Source organism: Leptidea sinapis, chromosome 4 (genome assembly GCF_905404315.1).
Source record: "Leptidea sinapis chromosome 4, ilLepSina1.1, whole genome shotgun sequence".
Classification (NCBI taxonomy): Eukaryota; Metazoa; Arthropoda; class Insecta; order Lepidoptera; family Pieridae; genus Leptidea; species Leptidea sinapis.
Genome location: NC_066268.1, coordinates 1,265,796 through 1,282,782, shown reverse-complemented (window position 1 = coordinate 1,282,782; position 16,987 = coordinate 1,265,796). Strand labels below are relative to the sequence as shown.

At 35.4% G+C, this 16,987-nt stretch overlaps 1 protein-coding gene across 1 annotated transcript in view; it reads left to right on the top strand.

Annotated features, from left to right (window-relative positions):
- The window catches only part of LOC126980016 (NACHT and WD repeat domain-containing protein 2), a 270,439-nt gene that overhangs the window by 251,401 nt on the left and 2,051 nt on the right, over positions 1-16,987 (top strand). The window contains exons 23-34 of the mRNA XM_050829637.1: positions 361-421; positions 1,546-1,698; positions 4,022-4,209; positions 4,713-4,842; positions 7,564-7,688; positions 9,650-9,783; positions 11,006-11,224; positions 11,831-12,035; positions 12,484-12,628; positions 13,486-13,648; positions 14,735-14,866; positions 15,240-15,464. Of these exons, the coding sequence (XP_050685594.1) occupies positions 361-421; positions 1,546-1,698; positions 4,022-4,209; positions 4,713-4,842; positions 7,564-7,688; positions 9,650-9,783; positions 11,006-11,224; positions 11,831-12,035; positions 12,484-12,628; positions 13,486-13,648; positions 14,735-14,866; positions 15,240-15,464 (1,880 nt within the window). The remainder of the gene's footprint in view (positions 1-360; positions 422-1,545; positions 1,699-4,021; positions 4,210-4,712; positions 4,843-7,563; positions 7,689-9,649; positions 9,784-11,005; positions 11,225-11,830; positions 12,036-12,483; positions 12,629-13,485; positions 13,649-14,734; positions 14,867-15,239; positions 15,465-16,987) is intronic.

Genomic DNA, 16,987 nt, shown 5'->3' with positions numbered 1-16,987 from the left:
ATAATCTAGCCAGTATCCTGTGCAAAGAAGCCTCCCACTGATAAATGGCCTTAGTCGCCTCTTACGACACCCTTGAGACTGGGGCTTTCCTATTCTTTTTATGCCCCGGAGAAGCACAGGCTAGAGTATAGATATGCAGAATAGGTGCCAAGAAAAATTGCAGAAGGTCCATCAATCAATCCCTACAAATAAATAGAGTGACTCGATCAAAATGCTGGCTCTCCCAGCTCCGCAGAAGCTTTCACAAGTTGTCGGAAAGCGGCAATGGTCTTTTGAACTTTTCATATAATTATCGCTAAAAAATTCTTCAATCTAATTATTTAATTTGGTGTTTTGATTAACCTTCTTTTATGTTTACAGTCCATATTGTTGAATATGCTGACAAGCGAATACGTAACTATAGAAAACCCGCTAGATGAAGGTAAAATAATTTATTAATTCCTTATTCTGTACTACTACTAGTTACAGAAAGTAACGTTTTGTAGAAACATCTTGTCACTTTGCGTCTTTTAAAGCATTTATCACGGAGATTGTTCTAAAAATCAGGACAAATATGGGATACCTATGTAGGAATACTTGACGAAATGTTTAAGTACGGTGACAGTCCCGCATATATGGCAACCTTAGATTAAAGATTGGTTTCCGCTGCGCTCCCACTAGATACCTAGGGTAAAAGCCGGATAGTTGCCCCACTTTTCGAAAAAGCGTTTTTTTTTTAAATATGAACTTGCTGAAATAATGTAGTATGTATCTCACAACATACGTCTTTTATCTTCTATAAAAGCCTATTTTTGTATACATAAATACTGTTTTATTTCATCTCTCAAAAGAGGGATAGTTGCCTACTATGACGGTTAGTAGCCTAGCGTAGAAAATGATTCGGGGGATACTCACCTAGTGCGGGGATAGTAACCTCGGTATGATTTTCATTTTGGATACAAACAAATTTATATCTAGTAATCTGCAATTTCACCACGATGGCGATAATTTCACATACATTATAGATGGATAAATGGAGCTAGTGATAGCAAAAAACTCACTTAACTTACTTATTAAAGACTTGACTATCGTGTTGTAATCATTGAATGGCTCTCCTTATGTAAAGGTGCTGAACATAATAAACGAATAATAATTTCCACCCACACAAAACAAACATCAATATGCATTCAATACGGTCTACAACAATAGTAAGAACTCCGTAATAGAATAGCTTATCAGTCTAACAAGAACCTTGTCATAGTAAGGGCTGCGTAACGTCAAAGGCAGTCTGTAAACCCCAGTTATGATTGGTTCTTTTTGAAATGCATTCGTTGATGCATTCATTCGAAAAAGTAAAAACTATAAACATAATTAGCGCCATCTAGCGACGGTACGCTAAGAGCGTACATATAACACAGCGCCATCTCTTGGCCTGGTTACAAATGAAAATAAATGTTCAAATTAATTTAAATTACTAGGCTTATAGCTAGTGTTTACACTTTAAAGAAAAAAGTTAAATATACCTTATATTTGTGTGTTTTTACGATAGCATCTACAAACTTCCAGGTGAAACAGTGCGTGGTGTCTATGTTCTTAACCATCACATGATCATCTACGGACCCCACTCCTGGGTTCAGTACAACACTCGTGGCGAACATGAACAAACTGTGACTGCGCCGAGCACCGAACCCTACAATGATCTTAATTGGGAAATATTGTGTTAGTTTCATCTTCAGAGTATTTTTATTTATTTATTTATTATTAATAAGAACGGCCTATAACCAATTACACTAAATAACACATAAAATAAAATTGCTTATAAATGAAATTAATAATGAAATGAAATCCAATTAATAATAAAACTTAAACAATGTTAAATACTTACTTATTTAAACAATATTTTTCTAGATTTCTCCTTTACACAAAGCATGCTGTGATTACATTTAACTGTAGGAAAAGTTAGATTTTATAATTAATGCAATGTAATTATTAACACAGTGACTTGTGTTTCTTAGTTGGTGATCCATTAAATAAATAAATATGAAAAATTTTAATATACGAAGATATTGAGACAATACACAAATCATATACGAATCCAAGTCGTCTCCCGTTGTCAATCGTCGTCTTAGAAAATTACATAATGGATTAGTTAAAATACTAATTTATTCAAACAAAACAAATCAACTATATTTACAATTACAATGGATAAGATAAATAAAACAATTTTAATAATAATAATAATAGCAGAATAATAATAATAAAATGAAAATAATAAATCCTATTTGTAATATAGTAAATCTAGTCAGTGCCTCACTGAACCTCAAGCAATAATTCAAGACTTCCTTCCATGCATCCGCAAATAAGTCGAAGTGAGGAAAGCAATCATATTTTTTTTTTATGGAATAGGAGGACAAACGAGTGTACAGGTCACCTGGTGTTAAGTGATCAACGCCGCCCACATTCTCTTGCAACACCAGAGGAATCACAAGAGCGTTGCCGGCCTTTAAGGAAGGTGTACGCGCTTTTTTTGAAGGTACCCATGTCGTATCGTCCCGGAAACACCGCACAAGGAAGCTCATTCCACAGCTTTGTAGTACGAGGAAGAAAGCTTCTTGAAAACCGCACTGTGGATTATTATTATTATAATTTATAAGCAAACGATAATCTTTTAAAATCATGCACACACCCACTCACTCACTCACTCACTCATATACACACTCACGCAGTTTTCAGATTTGTTTCAATTGAGCGATTATTGTAAAATTTGGTTTTAAATCATTTTTGCTTATTTTTATCAAGTATTAATAAAGGAAGTTTCAAGATATTCTAATATCGATTTCATAATAAACGATTTTTTTTTATTTATTCTGGAATGTTTTCTTGTCATTCTGAGTTGACAACCTTACATAAAAATCTTGGTCATGTCTCTAAGCAGTATGAGATATCTCAAAAAAAATACCAGAACACATCACTGCTGCGGACGCCTCGATTGTGTTAACCTAATATAACACACATACACAAACACACACGAGCAACATATATACACATTAAGCCTAGATTTTACTCCACTGAAAAATGCCTTACGGCAATTATAAAAGGGCGGCTTGCTTGAGTTGTGCAACTATAACAAAAACACACACACACACGCTAATACACACAAACACACTCACACACACAGTTTAATATGATGCCCATACCAATCACCTTTTTTTGCTATGGAAGAGCGGTACCTCCTATTACACGCTTTTAATGCTTAACAGGAGACCCCAAAACTAAAGTTGTATGTTATTTTTATTTATTACAAGAACAAGAAAAAACGAAATTATTATTTTAAAAAAATATTATTGTAATAGTTTCTTTACATACTTTGGTATGCGTTGACGTTGTAGGTGACTTGTGTCCACATAATAGGGATGATAAAATTATGTTTAAATATTGAAAATTTCAATTATTAATTTTAATTATTAACCGACTTCAAAAAAGGAGGAGGTACTCAATTCGTCAGTATGTTATTTGCTATATATACATATATGTGTAAATTTACGAATAACTCAATATCGCGCTAAATGATTTCGATGATTCTGTTTTTATTGGATAGGATATATGTACTTCAAAGGTACTTTGGTGAGACTATTTTCGGAGTCGGTGTGAGCCAAGGTAGATTTGTAACCACAATCATGTATCAACTATCAAGTTATAGGTGAGATGTGCTTGAGTCTCACGCGCGACGTGAGGAGGCCAGAGGCGAGAGCGGAGCCGCGGCGGGAGGACAGTGACACCAAAACTAACAGTAATCGTAACTAGAATTGGATTAATAATTACATTGTATCAAAATACGCAATCAGTTTTTAAACTTTTTAGTGCATATTATATCTATTGTCTTGGAATAGTGTTTTTGAAGTCGGTTGTTTTTTTTTTTTATTTTAATTTATAATTTTTGATTACGTTTGAGTAGTTGTATTTGTTCGTTTATTTAATATTGCCCTCGTAAAGATATGCTGTGTAAATGATAAACATATTAAATAATTCCATTTTATTCCAGCAATAGAAATGATTGACCTCGAGAACCTATTTGTCGTGATGTGGAGCGGCGACTTGGATAATGATAGACTTCTTGTCCACTTCTGCAAAGATAGTGCGTGGGTTCAGCCCCTGAGGTGCCGAGGAGCTGTGGCCTTCAACAAACATTGGACACGAATATACTCTAGCGATCCAGAGAGAGGTTATCAGGTTAGACTTTACTCTAAACTTATTATATACCAGCGTATGGACAGACAAAGCGCGTAAGAGGGAACATCTCTATGGAAGATTTATTTATTTATTATCATATTATGTACAGCGTCACAAATTATATAGAATACTAGCTTTTACCCCTGACTTTGTCCGCGTGCAATAGTTACTTTGAGCAGCATTTTTTATTTTTTTAATATACTTGCTTTGCATATCATACACATAGAAACTGCTGTGCTTAATACGTTTTTATAAGCAGTTGATTGATTGAATAAGGCCAAAACTGAGTACAGTATTTAGGTAATAAACAAAAGAAGTAACATTTATGATTTAACAAGCCAGAAGAAGGTAACAAATTTACAATTACTATACTAAGCTACTTAGAATGTGTACATGTATGTAGGGTGTGTGTAGTGTATTTGAGGGTGTATGTAGAGTGTGTGTGTGTGTGTGTGTGTGTGTGTATGGATACACATAAATTAAACAGAGTAGTTTTTTCCAAGGTATCGGCGTACGAATTAAATGATGACAAATCGTCATGGGTGAAGGTTGAGGAGTTATATCATCAGGAAACTGATACGGCAGAAGCGATGCTGCAGCTAAAACGAGGAAAGAAAGATAGAATGCTGCTAGGTAAGACATCAGTCAATTTGCTGAATTTTATAAGATGGAGAGGTTAATCTAGCCGTAAGTATTAATTTTAACCATACGAAATTTGTAGATTGTGGTGTAAACTATGTTCTTAAATTTTCTTGATGGTTTTTTTGCATCACCTCAAATCACAGGAGCGATGCCGGCCTGTTAGGAAGATGTCACTGCTATTTTGATGGTACTGTAATGTTCCACGTTTAGTCACGAGTGAAACAACAAATTTTTACTATGTAACACTACCCCCGGGGACGTCCGCTCGCAACTGATAGCCAATTGGAACTGCCCTTCCCACTATTTTTTTCGCGCCCAGACTAACCGGGATAACGACGGGAGGGAGGTGGTGATTACTTATGCATACCAACGCAGCCTAAGTCTGCGTTGGTTATGTGGGACTTACGTAAAACCTAAGTGCCTACCCACTAAACACCGCCTGAGGTTGGCTTTGGGCAAGTGCCCTCTAAGCCTTCATCGAAGACGACCTTCTCTTGGGGAGAGAGTCGCAAGCGGCACTCCTTCCGCTGTACTGTGCATTCCTTATAAAGCACTCAACGTCACACTTTTAATGTCACTGCTGATGTCGTGACACTGACAATGATTGTTGACACATTCTCAGTTCAGACTAGACGTCAATACACTACAGTACCTATGTCGTATCGTCCTGAAACTTCGCACAAGGAACTCATTCTGTAGTTCCTACGTGGAAGACCATGGAAACCGCTCTGTATAGTAAGACCCTACATCCAGTTTTTTTTTTATATAAGAGGGGCAAACGGGCTAGAGCCTCACGTGATGGAAAGTAGTGGGTCAACCACCTATGGACATCCGCAAAACCAGGGTTAAGAGATGCGTTGCCGGTCTTTAAGGTGGAAGCATACTCGGGGGCGTGCATTGGTTTTAGTGGTTGGGTCGTAGTTGAGCTTTGGAATTTGCAAAGATTGATTACCGTAGGTATCTGGTATCTAACGTTAGGAAAAAATTATGAGCGGGTGATCAATGGAAGTTCGGTTATAAAATAACGGAACCAAATTAAACTAAATTAACTAGTGCTATATTTATTTAGGTTCATAACTTTTCTTGGAAGTCCCTAAGTCGTATCGGTTCGGGTAAACTGCAGCTGGCAAATAGTAAAGGTTTCAGAGTTTGAAATAATATGTTTGCTATCCAAAAATAATTAATTACCAATTTTGAATGAATCTCTATAGAATTTTAATAATTATTTTATATTATTTAATAACAGCTAATAAAGTTTTTAAGTATGTAACATGAATTTGACGTTTAATTTTTCACACCGCAAATGTTAAAATTGGTTCAGTCACGTATCGTTTTTTTTCTACAAAAACGTCAACAGAACTCAACGACAATTTGCTGGCGTTTCGCCAATTTTCTCACGAATCGAACATCACTTCAGCCATTCTATTTGTCGTGTAGTGAAATATCGGAAAAATGTTGAGACTGCAGGAGACACGTTCGTTTCAACTTCCATAAAGACTCAATCGGAATATTTCAATTAACTGAACTATTCTTTCTGATGTCCATAGTTTCGCGTAGCAGTATTATAGAACTATTACTTTTGTTCTCTCATCCTTTGCCATTTATATAAATTCAAATTAAAATGTTTTTATTCAAAATAGGATTCAAAATCACTTATTGAACGTCACTACCACAAATTCAAAATAGACTACCTCAGACCTGAAAAGAATGGGCTCATGCATCTCAGCAGGTTTTTTTTTAAATATGGATTAAAATGTTTTGTCTTCCCAAGATTGGTTAGCTGCTGTGTAACTAGTGTGTATGTGTGCGTGTGTTGATTCGGGCGCTCTAGTATAATATTAAGTACTTTTCTATTGCTGTATTGTGCTTAATGTTTGGCAACTCCTGTGATTCATCTGCAGCTGCTAGAGTATTCGAGACGGTGATCATATTTTATCATTAAATGAATCGAATGGTCGTTTGTACTCATTTTCATAAAAAAATGTCGGGGACCCAGTGCTGTGAGAATGGCTACATAATTTGGCGTTGCGTGGGGACGTCGCGTCGCTTCATTGTGTGTCTTCTAGCGCATTTATCACGGGGAGTTTTCCGAAAAGATGTTTGACCTGATCCCTTTTTTTTATGAAAATATGGGACGAGACGTTCAACTGTCGGCAATTGATACGCCATGCCCATTACAGTGCCGTTCAGGATTATTGAAAAACCCAAAAATTCTGAGCGGCAGTAGTGCTGTAGAACTGCGCTCATCATCTTGACACATAAGTTGTCAAGTCTCATTTGCCCAATAATTTCACTAGCTACGGGGCCCTTCAGATCAAAACACAGTAATGCTTACACGTTACTGTGCAAAGGAGCCTCCCACTGCCGCTCTCCTGCCGCCGAATTCAACCTTTGCACGACACGCCACAAATTAGGATATCATCCCTACCGTCTGTATCTATGGCGTTCCTCCAGCTTGGTGGAGTGGTGAATGAGCTTCCTTGTGCGGTATTTCCAGGACTATACGACATGGGTACCTCCAAAAAAAGCGCATACACTTCTTTAAAGGGCTGGCAACGCTCCTGTGATTCCTCTGGTATTGCAGTAGAACTAGGGCGGCGGTGATTACCTAGCAACAGGTGACGCTAGCTCGCTTGTCCTGTCTTCCATAAAAATATATAATTTGTTCTCAACGATGTTAAGATTATATTACATAAATAATATTTCATATAGCCACAACAACCTATAGTTTTGTTGTTTGGGACTTCAATAATTATATACCCCGAGAGAGTCATGAATCGAATAAACTGAATATTGGTGATGATGATGAAAATAAAGAGAATGGAGATGAAGAAGAAGTAAGTATTGTTTATTTTGTTTTATAATATGACTTATTAACCTTAAATATTGGTTAAGACTAAAATTTTAAATTATGTGTCAGAGGCTTATATTAAGGATTGGTCTCCGCTGCGCTCCAACTAAATACGCCTCTACCTAAGAACAATAGCTTTTTTATTACGGCAACTATTAGATGCTTGTGTGCGTGGTATCTTGACACTAAATGGCATCTTTCAAATTTTGTAACATACGCTTCGTGTTATTTTACATTGAAATTAATAAAATACAAAATACTTACTGATGATCCCAGTGTCTCTTCTTTCTTGTAGTATTATTTTTACAAAGTTGTATAGATATTTTAATTCAATTCAAGCAAAGTTTAATAGAACTTGTGGTACCTAAGTCAACGTCACACATTGTTCGAGTCTGGCTCGGGTACGCCCACTTGGGCGTATTATTAGTTGCCGCACTTTGTGATTACGCCTGCGGTATCTAGTTGCAGCGCAGCGGAGACTTATCCTTAATCTAAGGTTTGGAGGCTATTATTAAAAATTAATAGCTACAATAAGTTAAAAACGCGCTTTTATAAAAAGTAAAAAATAGTTTTCAATAAGGAAAACCTACAAATAGTGTGATTGTATAACATAAAAATGTATTTTATTGTAAAAGGAATGGACTGCTTTATGTCACTTTGCTATATGATTGTTTAATTGACATAAATGAAGGCAGAAGTCATTTTTGTAATGTCATCGGTCCTTGGTAAGAGTGCAAAGTTTCAATCCAATCCGACATTTTAAAGTGGGTGAAAATCGAATCCAAAGTTTTCGTTTCATAAGAATTAAGCTATTAAAAGCGTTAAAATTAAAAGCGATAAGCGCTATTTAATATAATATATTATCTTATAACTATATTTACAATACTATAATTACATTAAATTAAAACTATCATTACGGGGAGCTTACCAAGAATACAGGCAGCATTTCCGCGTTGTATAGCTAGGCTTATCCGTTGACCGAAATAGTTGCCAGCCATTCTCCGCACCTCTGGGCCTCACGGACTAAGTATCTCGACACCAAACGGTACAATGATGTAAGACTCATTGAGATCGACATATTTGCGACTATTGCTGTCTTCGGCAGTCGAAGCAGCAGCCCCAGCACCAAATAACGTAACTTGGACATGAGAAGGAGCCAGAGTGTCGACGCAAGTCATGTCCCACACCAGCGCCCTTTCCCGTGCCCAAGCCAAATCTATAAATACATAAGTGTTTGTGTATAGATCAGTGGCGGATTTACCAGCAGGCTGAGTAGGCTGGCGCCTAGGGCGGCAAATTTTATGGAGCGGCAAATTTAGTTCATAATTTTTTTAATTTGATTTACAAATTGTAAAAAAAAATTATACACACACAAAATACTATTTTTGAAAATTGGAGGAAATTAAAATTTCACAATAGTCGAAATATAGTCCTATAAACAATGCTAAATGAAAAAATAATATCTCTACATAAACAATTGCTAAACGCTTTATTAATTAAAATAACAATTTCTCGTTAATTCCGATATGAGTGTATCTATGACAACGAGAAATGTGCTAACCCTGAAATAATATCGAATCGCTATTGCGTTATTCTAAAAATTAATGATCTAACACGGTACCATAGTTCTCAATGATACTTACCATACGGGAAGAGTTGATGTAACGAGGATGATGGAGCACAAATCATAAAGTTGGAAATTTATTGATAGAAAATTGATATGATTTTGTGGACTAAGATTTTGAGGCGGCAAAAATTGAATAGCCTGCGGGCGGCAAATCTGTTAATCCGCCACTGGTATAGATTAATATTAATTATCTATGCATGTCATTATATATTTATTTTATTTAAGATTGCCAATTTCTACACAATTTTTAAGAACATTCTCAATTTATTAATCCCATATTCATTTCTGATAATAAATTTCAGATCGAAAAATCTGATGAGCCTGAAAAAGATCTAAGTAAGGAAGGTATAGTTTTAAAACTGCCCCACACTATTCGGAACATATCAACAAAAATGACATTGTCTAATTCTTTCATGATCAGTAAGAATTACAAGTACGCCGTTGCTGGAGTGAGGTAAAAATAACTTATATTAAGATTAAAATATATATTATTTAAAACTATAATTCCTAAAACAACTGATTCAACAGTAAAATCGACCATCTATCCTAAAATATATGCTATATTATGAATCTTAGATCATTTATACATAGACTGTGACATGTGTGAAAACGTAGAAAAAAAAATTGATGTTACTGTCAACATAAATTTTTTATAACCTTATTTTGAGCAATGCATGCACACTAATACAAAGGGACATTCAAATCGCGAGTGTAGGACGTAGCTTGTCACGCACACTAAAGTAATAAGCCTGGTCTGTTATCATCGGTTGTCTCGCAGCAAGACGCTCTATCTAGACGTATAAATTATCTAAGTTATAAATCCGTTTTCGCGGACATATTCCGCATTCGGTATAATTACGGTAAAGATAAAAGAGTTTAAATCAAATGGTGCGGATGATATTTAAGTTTGTGGCCATATTATTGTCTTTCTTGCCCTTTGGACGTTTAAACTATCGTACTTCACCTTTCGATCTTGAGAAACTACTTAAGAATTAGCATATTCATTATGATAAGGAACTTTCAAAAGAAGGAGTGGTCAGGCAACTGTCCTTAGATATCCGCAACAGCAGAGGTCAAGAGATGCAATGCCTACCTTTAAGTTGAATGTTATTAAGGCTGGGGACCGAGCCAACGGCCTTGAGGAATCGAGCGGAGCTAGGTTACCTCTTAATTCAGAATTAGAAGCATTTTTATTTGATTATAAACATAACACAATTTTCTTTATAAAACGAACAAAACTACGTCATGTAAAATAGTATTGGTGTACAAATATTAAATTTAGGTACAATTTTTATCTAGCTTGAATGATTTGAATGGCTCCAACTGTAAAAGTTAGGGGTATTTTCATGATTTTTTTGGCACTGTCTGTATAAATAGAAATGTAATAAAAAAAATAATTGGGCTCTCATATTCTGTAGATATATAATAATTACTGTTCGGGAAAACTGCTGCCAGTACCTAATTCCACAAAGTGAGTGTGCGAGGCTAGTAGTTTCCGCAAAACTCTTATAATATGTTGAGTCTACAATGCTGATTATTTACTCTAATCACCATTGATATTTTCATTTTTATTTTTACCAAGGGTCTTTGCTTTAAATTTAAATGTTGTAACTATCTTTCCTTTAAATTTTACCTTCAATAGTAAATATTTTAGGTCAGTTAATTATAATTTTCAGAAAGAACTTATACGTTTGGAGTCTGGAAACAACAAAACTAATTAAAGTTCTAGATGCACATTTTGGCAGAATAGTTCAGCTGGAGCCTCTGACAGTAGGCACTTGGAATAATGTTATCACTTCATCGATTGATAGAACTGTCAAAATATGGAACATTGATAACATATTTGAGCAAGTTCATAAGATTGATCGTCAGGAATTACCCATTGAATCAATAAGGTCAGCCGATAAAATGATTGCAAGCACTATGAAGCATTTTATTTTATTAACTTATTTAAGTCTTCTTCTTCTCCTTCGTGTAAAAATGCTTTATTGGAGAGGTGGAAATTATTGCTAAAATATGTAGATATTAGTAGTTATATTACTATGCTTGTCTATTTTTCCTCATCAACTTACGAATTTCAGCCTTCGCTAATTAATTAATAACTGAGCACAGTCTCGATTATCAGAAATAGAAACAATTACATCATATTATCCACGTATTATTACAAGCTTAGCTTTAAATTACAACCGAAAATCTCTATCATTTCTTTTACTAATTTCAGTATAGTTGAATTTTACTTCATTGTGGCTTTAGGTTAGATTCAAGTAAATTAGTATCACTACTATCATCTTCGCTATTAAATTTTAAAAAAAACTTCCAGTTCAACATTGCTATAATGATAACTGCGTAGATATTGATTTTATCCAACCATGTCATGTCGTTATTAATTATTTTAGATTTTAAATTTTACTCAAGAAATATTCAATAAAAAAGTACTATTCATTCTAAACCCAATTTGATTAAATTTGAACAAAATTCAAACTTACAGTAACCAATTACAGTTTGGCCCGAGATAAGCAACTTGCTGTGACAGTAACTCGCAGTTGTTGGGGACTTTGGGATACTAGCACGGGGAAACTTCTAGCACAATTGGCTGACGCACCACTTGGAGCAATCGTAACCCATGCTAGTATTACTCCAAGCGGGGAAAATGTGATCACTGCTGAGTCTGGCAATGTCGTTATCTGGGATGTTGCAGAAAAGCAGGTGAGAAAATTTTGCTAATCTCACGGCAAACAACAAACACTAAACAAATTTGCAACTATTTGCAAATTATGCACAGAAACTAGTGGCTTAATATTGTGCAATATTTTTGTACTGATATTTATACGCATAATGCGGTGCTGTTTATTCTTGACGACATAAAATTTGGAGCAGCAATGCGAATGTTTTTTCTTGCCATTTTATTATCAAGACATATTTTGAAACTTAAAGAGGTTGCGGAATGAGGGTTTCTTTTTATGTTGTCATTAATTTACTAAAAATACAAATATTCTATACATAACTAAGAAATACACTATAAACTCGTATAGAATAAGAAATATGTAATCCATTTTCATTCAGTGTAAAAAAACAAGTATCTTTAAAATTGTCTTTACTTTGGTTAGAGTTAATTGCATCTTAGCCTCAATTAAATTTTGTTAATCTATTCCAGGTATTATTCAAAGAAGAACAGAAGGGCATAAAACAGTTGCTTTTGCTGGAAGATGGAACAAAACTTATAACAATATCAATGCATGTTCCAACTGATAACGTGGATAATATGGCTACTGCTCATATCATCGCCAGAATGGTACCAGGTATGTTTTTTAAATACTGACAAAATGGTAATGATTTACCTTTAACTTTTCCTCGGTTCAGTCAAATTTACTTGACTATTTAATTGACTGCTAATTTTCGGTGCTAATATTGAAATCAAAATAGGGAAGAGTATAACTTAATTGATGATTCGTGAGGTGTATGTTATTAATTACATAGGATGCCGTGAAGTGTTCACATTTCCAAAATTAACCACAAGAGTGACAGGAACATATTGACTATATTATGTTGTATCTAGGAATATATTGAACATATTGACTCTCAAATTGGTTGAAAAAGTCTAGGAAGCCCTAGAAAGTTAGCAACCCTTTCAAACTACTGCAGAGTTGCTGGATATTGGAAATAACAGCGTATTTTATCCCGTTCTAGTCTGATGAGATCCCGGCGAAAAAACTTTTCACATACTAGCATATTTTTGAAATATCTTTACAATGTCACCCCAAATCGTCGAATAAAATCATCCCCATTATTGTATGTAAATATTGCTTACTACAATTTTAAAATCTTTAATAATAGCGATAAACATAATCTTTAAAATGGATAAAGAAGATATATCATGGTGTAAACGACACGCCGAAATCGACTCGCTTAAGAGCTAAGTCTCTAAAACAAACAGTGACTTAATTTCCCATGGAAACAGTGCAAAATCCATAGATTCGTAGCCAGACAGAATAGAAGCCTACAGTAAAGGCAATGGGAGTCATTTCCAATACTTTTTTTTTCTGAGAACTCAATATAAGATTGCATTGCGTATACAAACAAATAAATGTATTTTTATGCAGTAACAGAACCTATGGCTAGTCTAGTTATAATTATCAAATATCTGTTATATTTTCAGATGGAGATAAAATCTATGCAGTGGACTATGATGTAAGGGGCACAGGGTACAAACAAGCAGTGGTGTCTGCTGATGAGCATCATATCGTAGCGCCAGGAGTTGATAAGACTTCTAAAGAATGTCTTCACATATTTCATGCTAGAACTGGCGCTCGGTTACATAGGTTGGTCGAAAGAAAATACAAAAAACAATCTTTCCTCATGAATTTTAAGGGGCCTGAAGCACATGAGTATATTTAGTTACTCATTTTCCTGAAGTGTGGATTGCATGTTTTTTTATTAAAATTGGAAAACCTCTTGTGCCTCCCGCATGTGCTTAATTGCGCGCCCTAATGATAATATCGTCGTAGTGAGGAGATTCGGGCACATATTCAGAGAAGCTTTCCCTTCCATAGCCAGAGTTTTATTTGTGTCTCAGTCACATCTTTAGCCCTTAGGAGTCGTAGAAGGTGTGTCTCAATCCTGGGCGGCACTGCATTGTAATGGGCAGGGCGTATCAATTATAATCAGCTGAACGTGCTGCTCGTCCGGTCACTTATTTTCATAAAAAAAAACGTTCAAGAGACACGATGTACTTAAAAATTTGCTCACTTATTGAGGACCAGTAACAACACAATATTATTTTGGCCTTAAATCATAAGTAGAATGATCAGGGTAACAAAGTATTTTAATGTAAGCAGTGGGAGACTTCTAAGCACAATATGTCTTTAGTTTATTTTATTAATCTATACGTTGAACGAAAACTAGATAAACATATTCCTACTTTTTCACTCGCCTAGCCACACGTATCTACTCTTTCTCTTTCGTTCGATTATAGCTTTCCCTTATTTATTTACGGTGTGTGTGATGATGCAGCTACTGCACTCAATAGCTTTTGTCTTGCATAACCTAGTTTTACTTTTTTGCCTTGATCAGGTAAGGCAGTGACTATTTGACGTTTTAGTATGTGTTGTTGCATCATTTTACATATTATATTGTAATTAAAATGATTTGTAAAACGATGAATATGTAAATCTTGATTTAAAAGGCAATGCGTTTCTTGCTACATGCTTTTCATTAGCTCATCAACCCTTTACGAAGTAGCGGTAGATACAATGAGATTTTTTTTTACAATTATAAGTTTCATTTCCGTGACCTACAGGATAAATTGATTTGATTATACCTGCTATAAATCAGTCTTATACCTGCAATAAATAATATTTCTCTCTGTATATATCTACACTGCATATTTCCCAATTTTTTTTCAACAGGATTGCAGTAAAGAATAGTGGAGTCAAAGACATGCAATCTATTGTGGCTCTTCCACACAAACCACACTGGGTCGGTGTGGTGGGTAATGACAAAGCTGGAATATTGGATATTAAAACGAAACGCCACGTCAGGTACGACTTCTATTTCTATAGATCTGTAAATAGCTGTTTCTAAAATATTTTATGGCATCATAATAGATTTTTGATTTCGCATCTATTATCTACTAGCTGACCTAGCAAACGTTGTTTTGCCATATAAATTATATATGTAAACCTTCCTTGAGCTTCAACAAATCTATTACAAAAGATTTCATTGAGATCGGACGAATAGTTTAGGAATTATTAGGGAACATACAAACATACATTCTATTTTATATATATAGATTATGTCAGAGGACGTCTATTTGTATGTTCCCTAATAGACTCCCTATAGGACGTCTATTTGTATAAGAAAAACTTTATTTCATAAAACATCTTTCATCTGTTAATAAATGCAATATTTCAGATTCGTACCCCGATGGAACGGTGCATGCACCAGGGATGGAAAAACTGGACTTTGTGCTCCTACTCGAGGGGGATTAGATTTAATAGAACTGAAGCGTGGAACATCAGTACAACAGCTGATATCCAGAGCTGCAGAAGGAGTTTTCTCTATCATCACGATGTTTAGCTCTACAGATGACTATGTCTTCTATTACCATAGCGGACGGAAGACTTTGAGAATTTTCAGGTAATTTTTAGTGAACTACTTGATTCTGTAATAAATTTAGCATCTAATTGCAACGACGCATGATAGGAAAATAACGAGAAAGTAAATGATGGTTGTGGCTAGACAAAAGAAATAAAAGGTCATAAAAGGACTTTATTTTGTCAAAATTGATTACGGAAGAGTTCTTTTTTAATTCAACTAAAACACTAATTGCGCTCTGGTCTCAGGACCAAACGACATGGGATCCTTCAAAAGAGGACGTACAGCTACCTAAAAGGCCGGCAACGCTCCAGGGGCTTCTCTAGTACTGTAAGAGTGTGGGGGGGGGGGGGTATATGATCATTTCCCATTATGTTACTTCTTTGAATTTATCTTTAGAAATCTCTAACGGAATGCGGGAATAGAACAAGTGTGCACTAGAAGATAGGTGATCATTCAGCAGGGGAAGGTGCCCATTCCAGTTTCTCGTTTGTTCGACTTTTCCAAAAAAAAAAGAAACAATCCTACCGCGAAATGCGATATATCCTACTCAACCTAATTCTAATCTATGATCATCAACTAAAACAACAGTAAATAGATTCACTAATCCGGGTTCAAACCGTGACCACGTGGCAGTCACACTATTCCAATTTGCTTCTTGGTCGCGTTCTTTATTTCTGAAGCTCGTGTCAGTAATTCAAGGTTTTCGTAACGTTGGTCCCGAAAGCTTTCCACTCCTTTCCGTCCTCTTGTGCCTGTGACTGATGACAGTTTGTCTAAATTACTGGGCATCGGGCAATGTGGCCAAAATACCCCAAAATCTTTTGAATGCAAATTTAGGACAATATAGTGCCAAAGTAAAGTTGCCCAGGATAGACTTGTTTGTTCTCTTAGCCGTCCACGGTATGTGAAGCATCATTCTCCAACATATGATTCCAATTTATGGTTTCACAGTTCAGACAACATTAAGGGCTTCTTTGGAAACTATTGGATATGCATGGCTTCAAAAGGCTTTTTAATAAGCGGCCATATTTTTCAAACATTTTTTTTACGTCAAATAGCATCTATCGCTACATCATTATGTGTATTTTTTTTTTCAAACCAAAAATAAATCCACGAGTCAGCTACCAAAATGTCAAAATGAAAGTTCAGTAGCAATTAGGACATGGACAGCCACTTACACGAGACTTATTTCAAACATAACCCGTACACTCGATTATCCTTCTCTTTCATAAAATACTACCACCACTTTGGAAACAAATGGCGTACCGAAAGCGAAGAAACAACTCATGAAGCTCTTCCCGAAATGTTTATGCGCTTCTTAAAGAGATACCTACAATTTTAAAGGTAAAAAAAAACGATGGTAAAATCATTTACTTCATTGACTATGCAAGAGCAAGTGGCTTGCCAAGTAAACCTGATGAAAAGTAAATAAACCCACATTATCAAGGCCATGGTTATCATCAACAACAATAATTATGATCAAGAGATGCATTGCCGGCCTTTGAGTTGGGAGTCGGTGCGGTTGAAGGTCCATCAATTATATCGGCACGGGAGTACAGGAC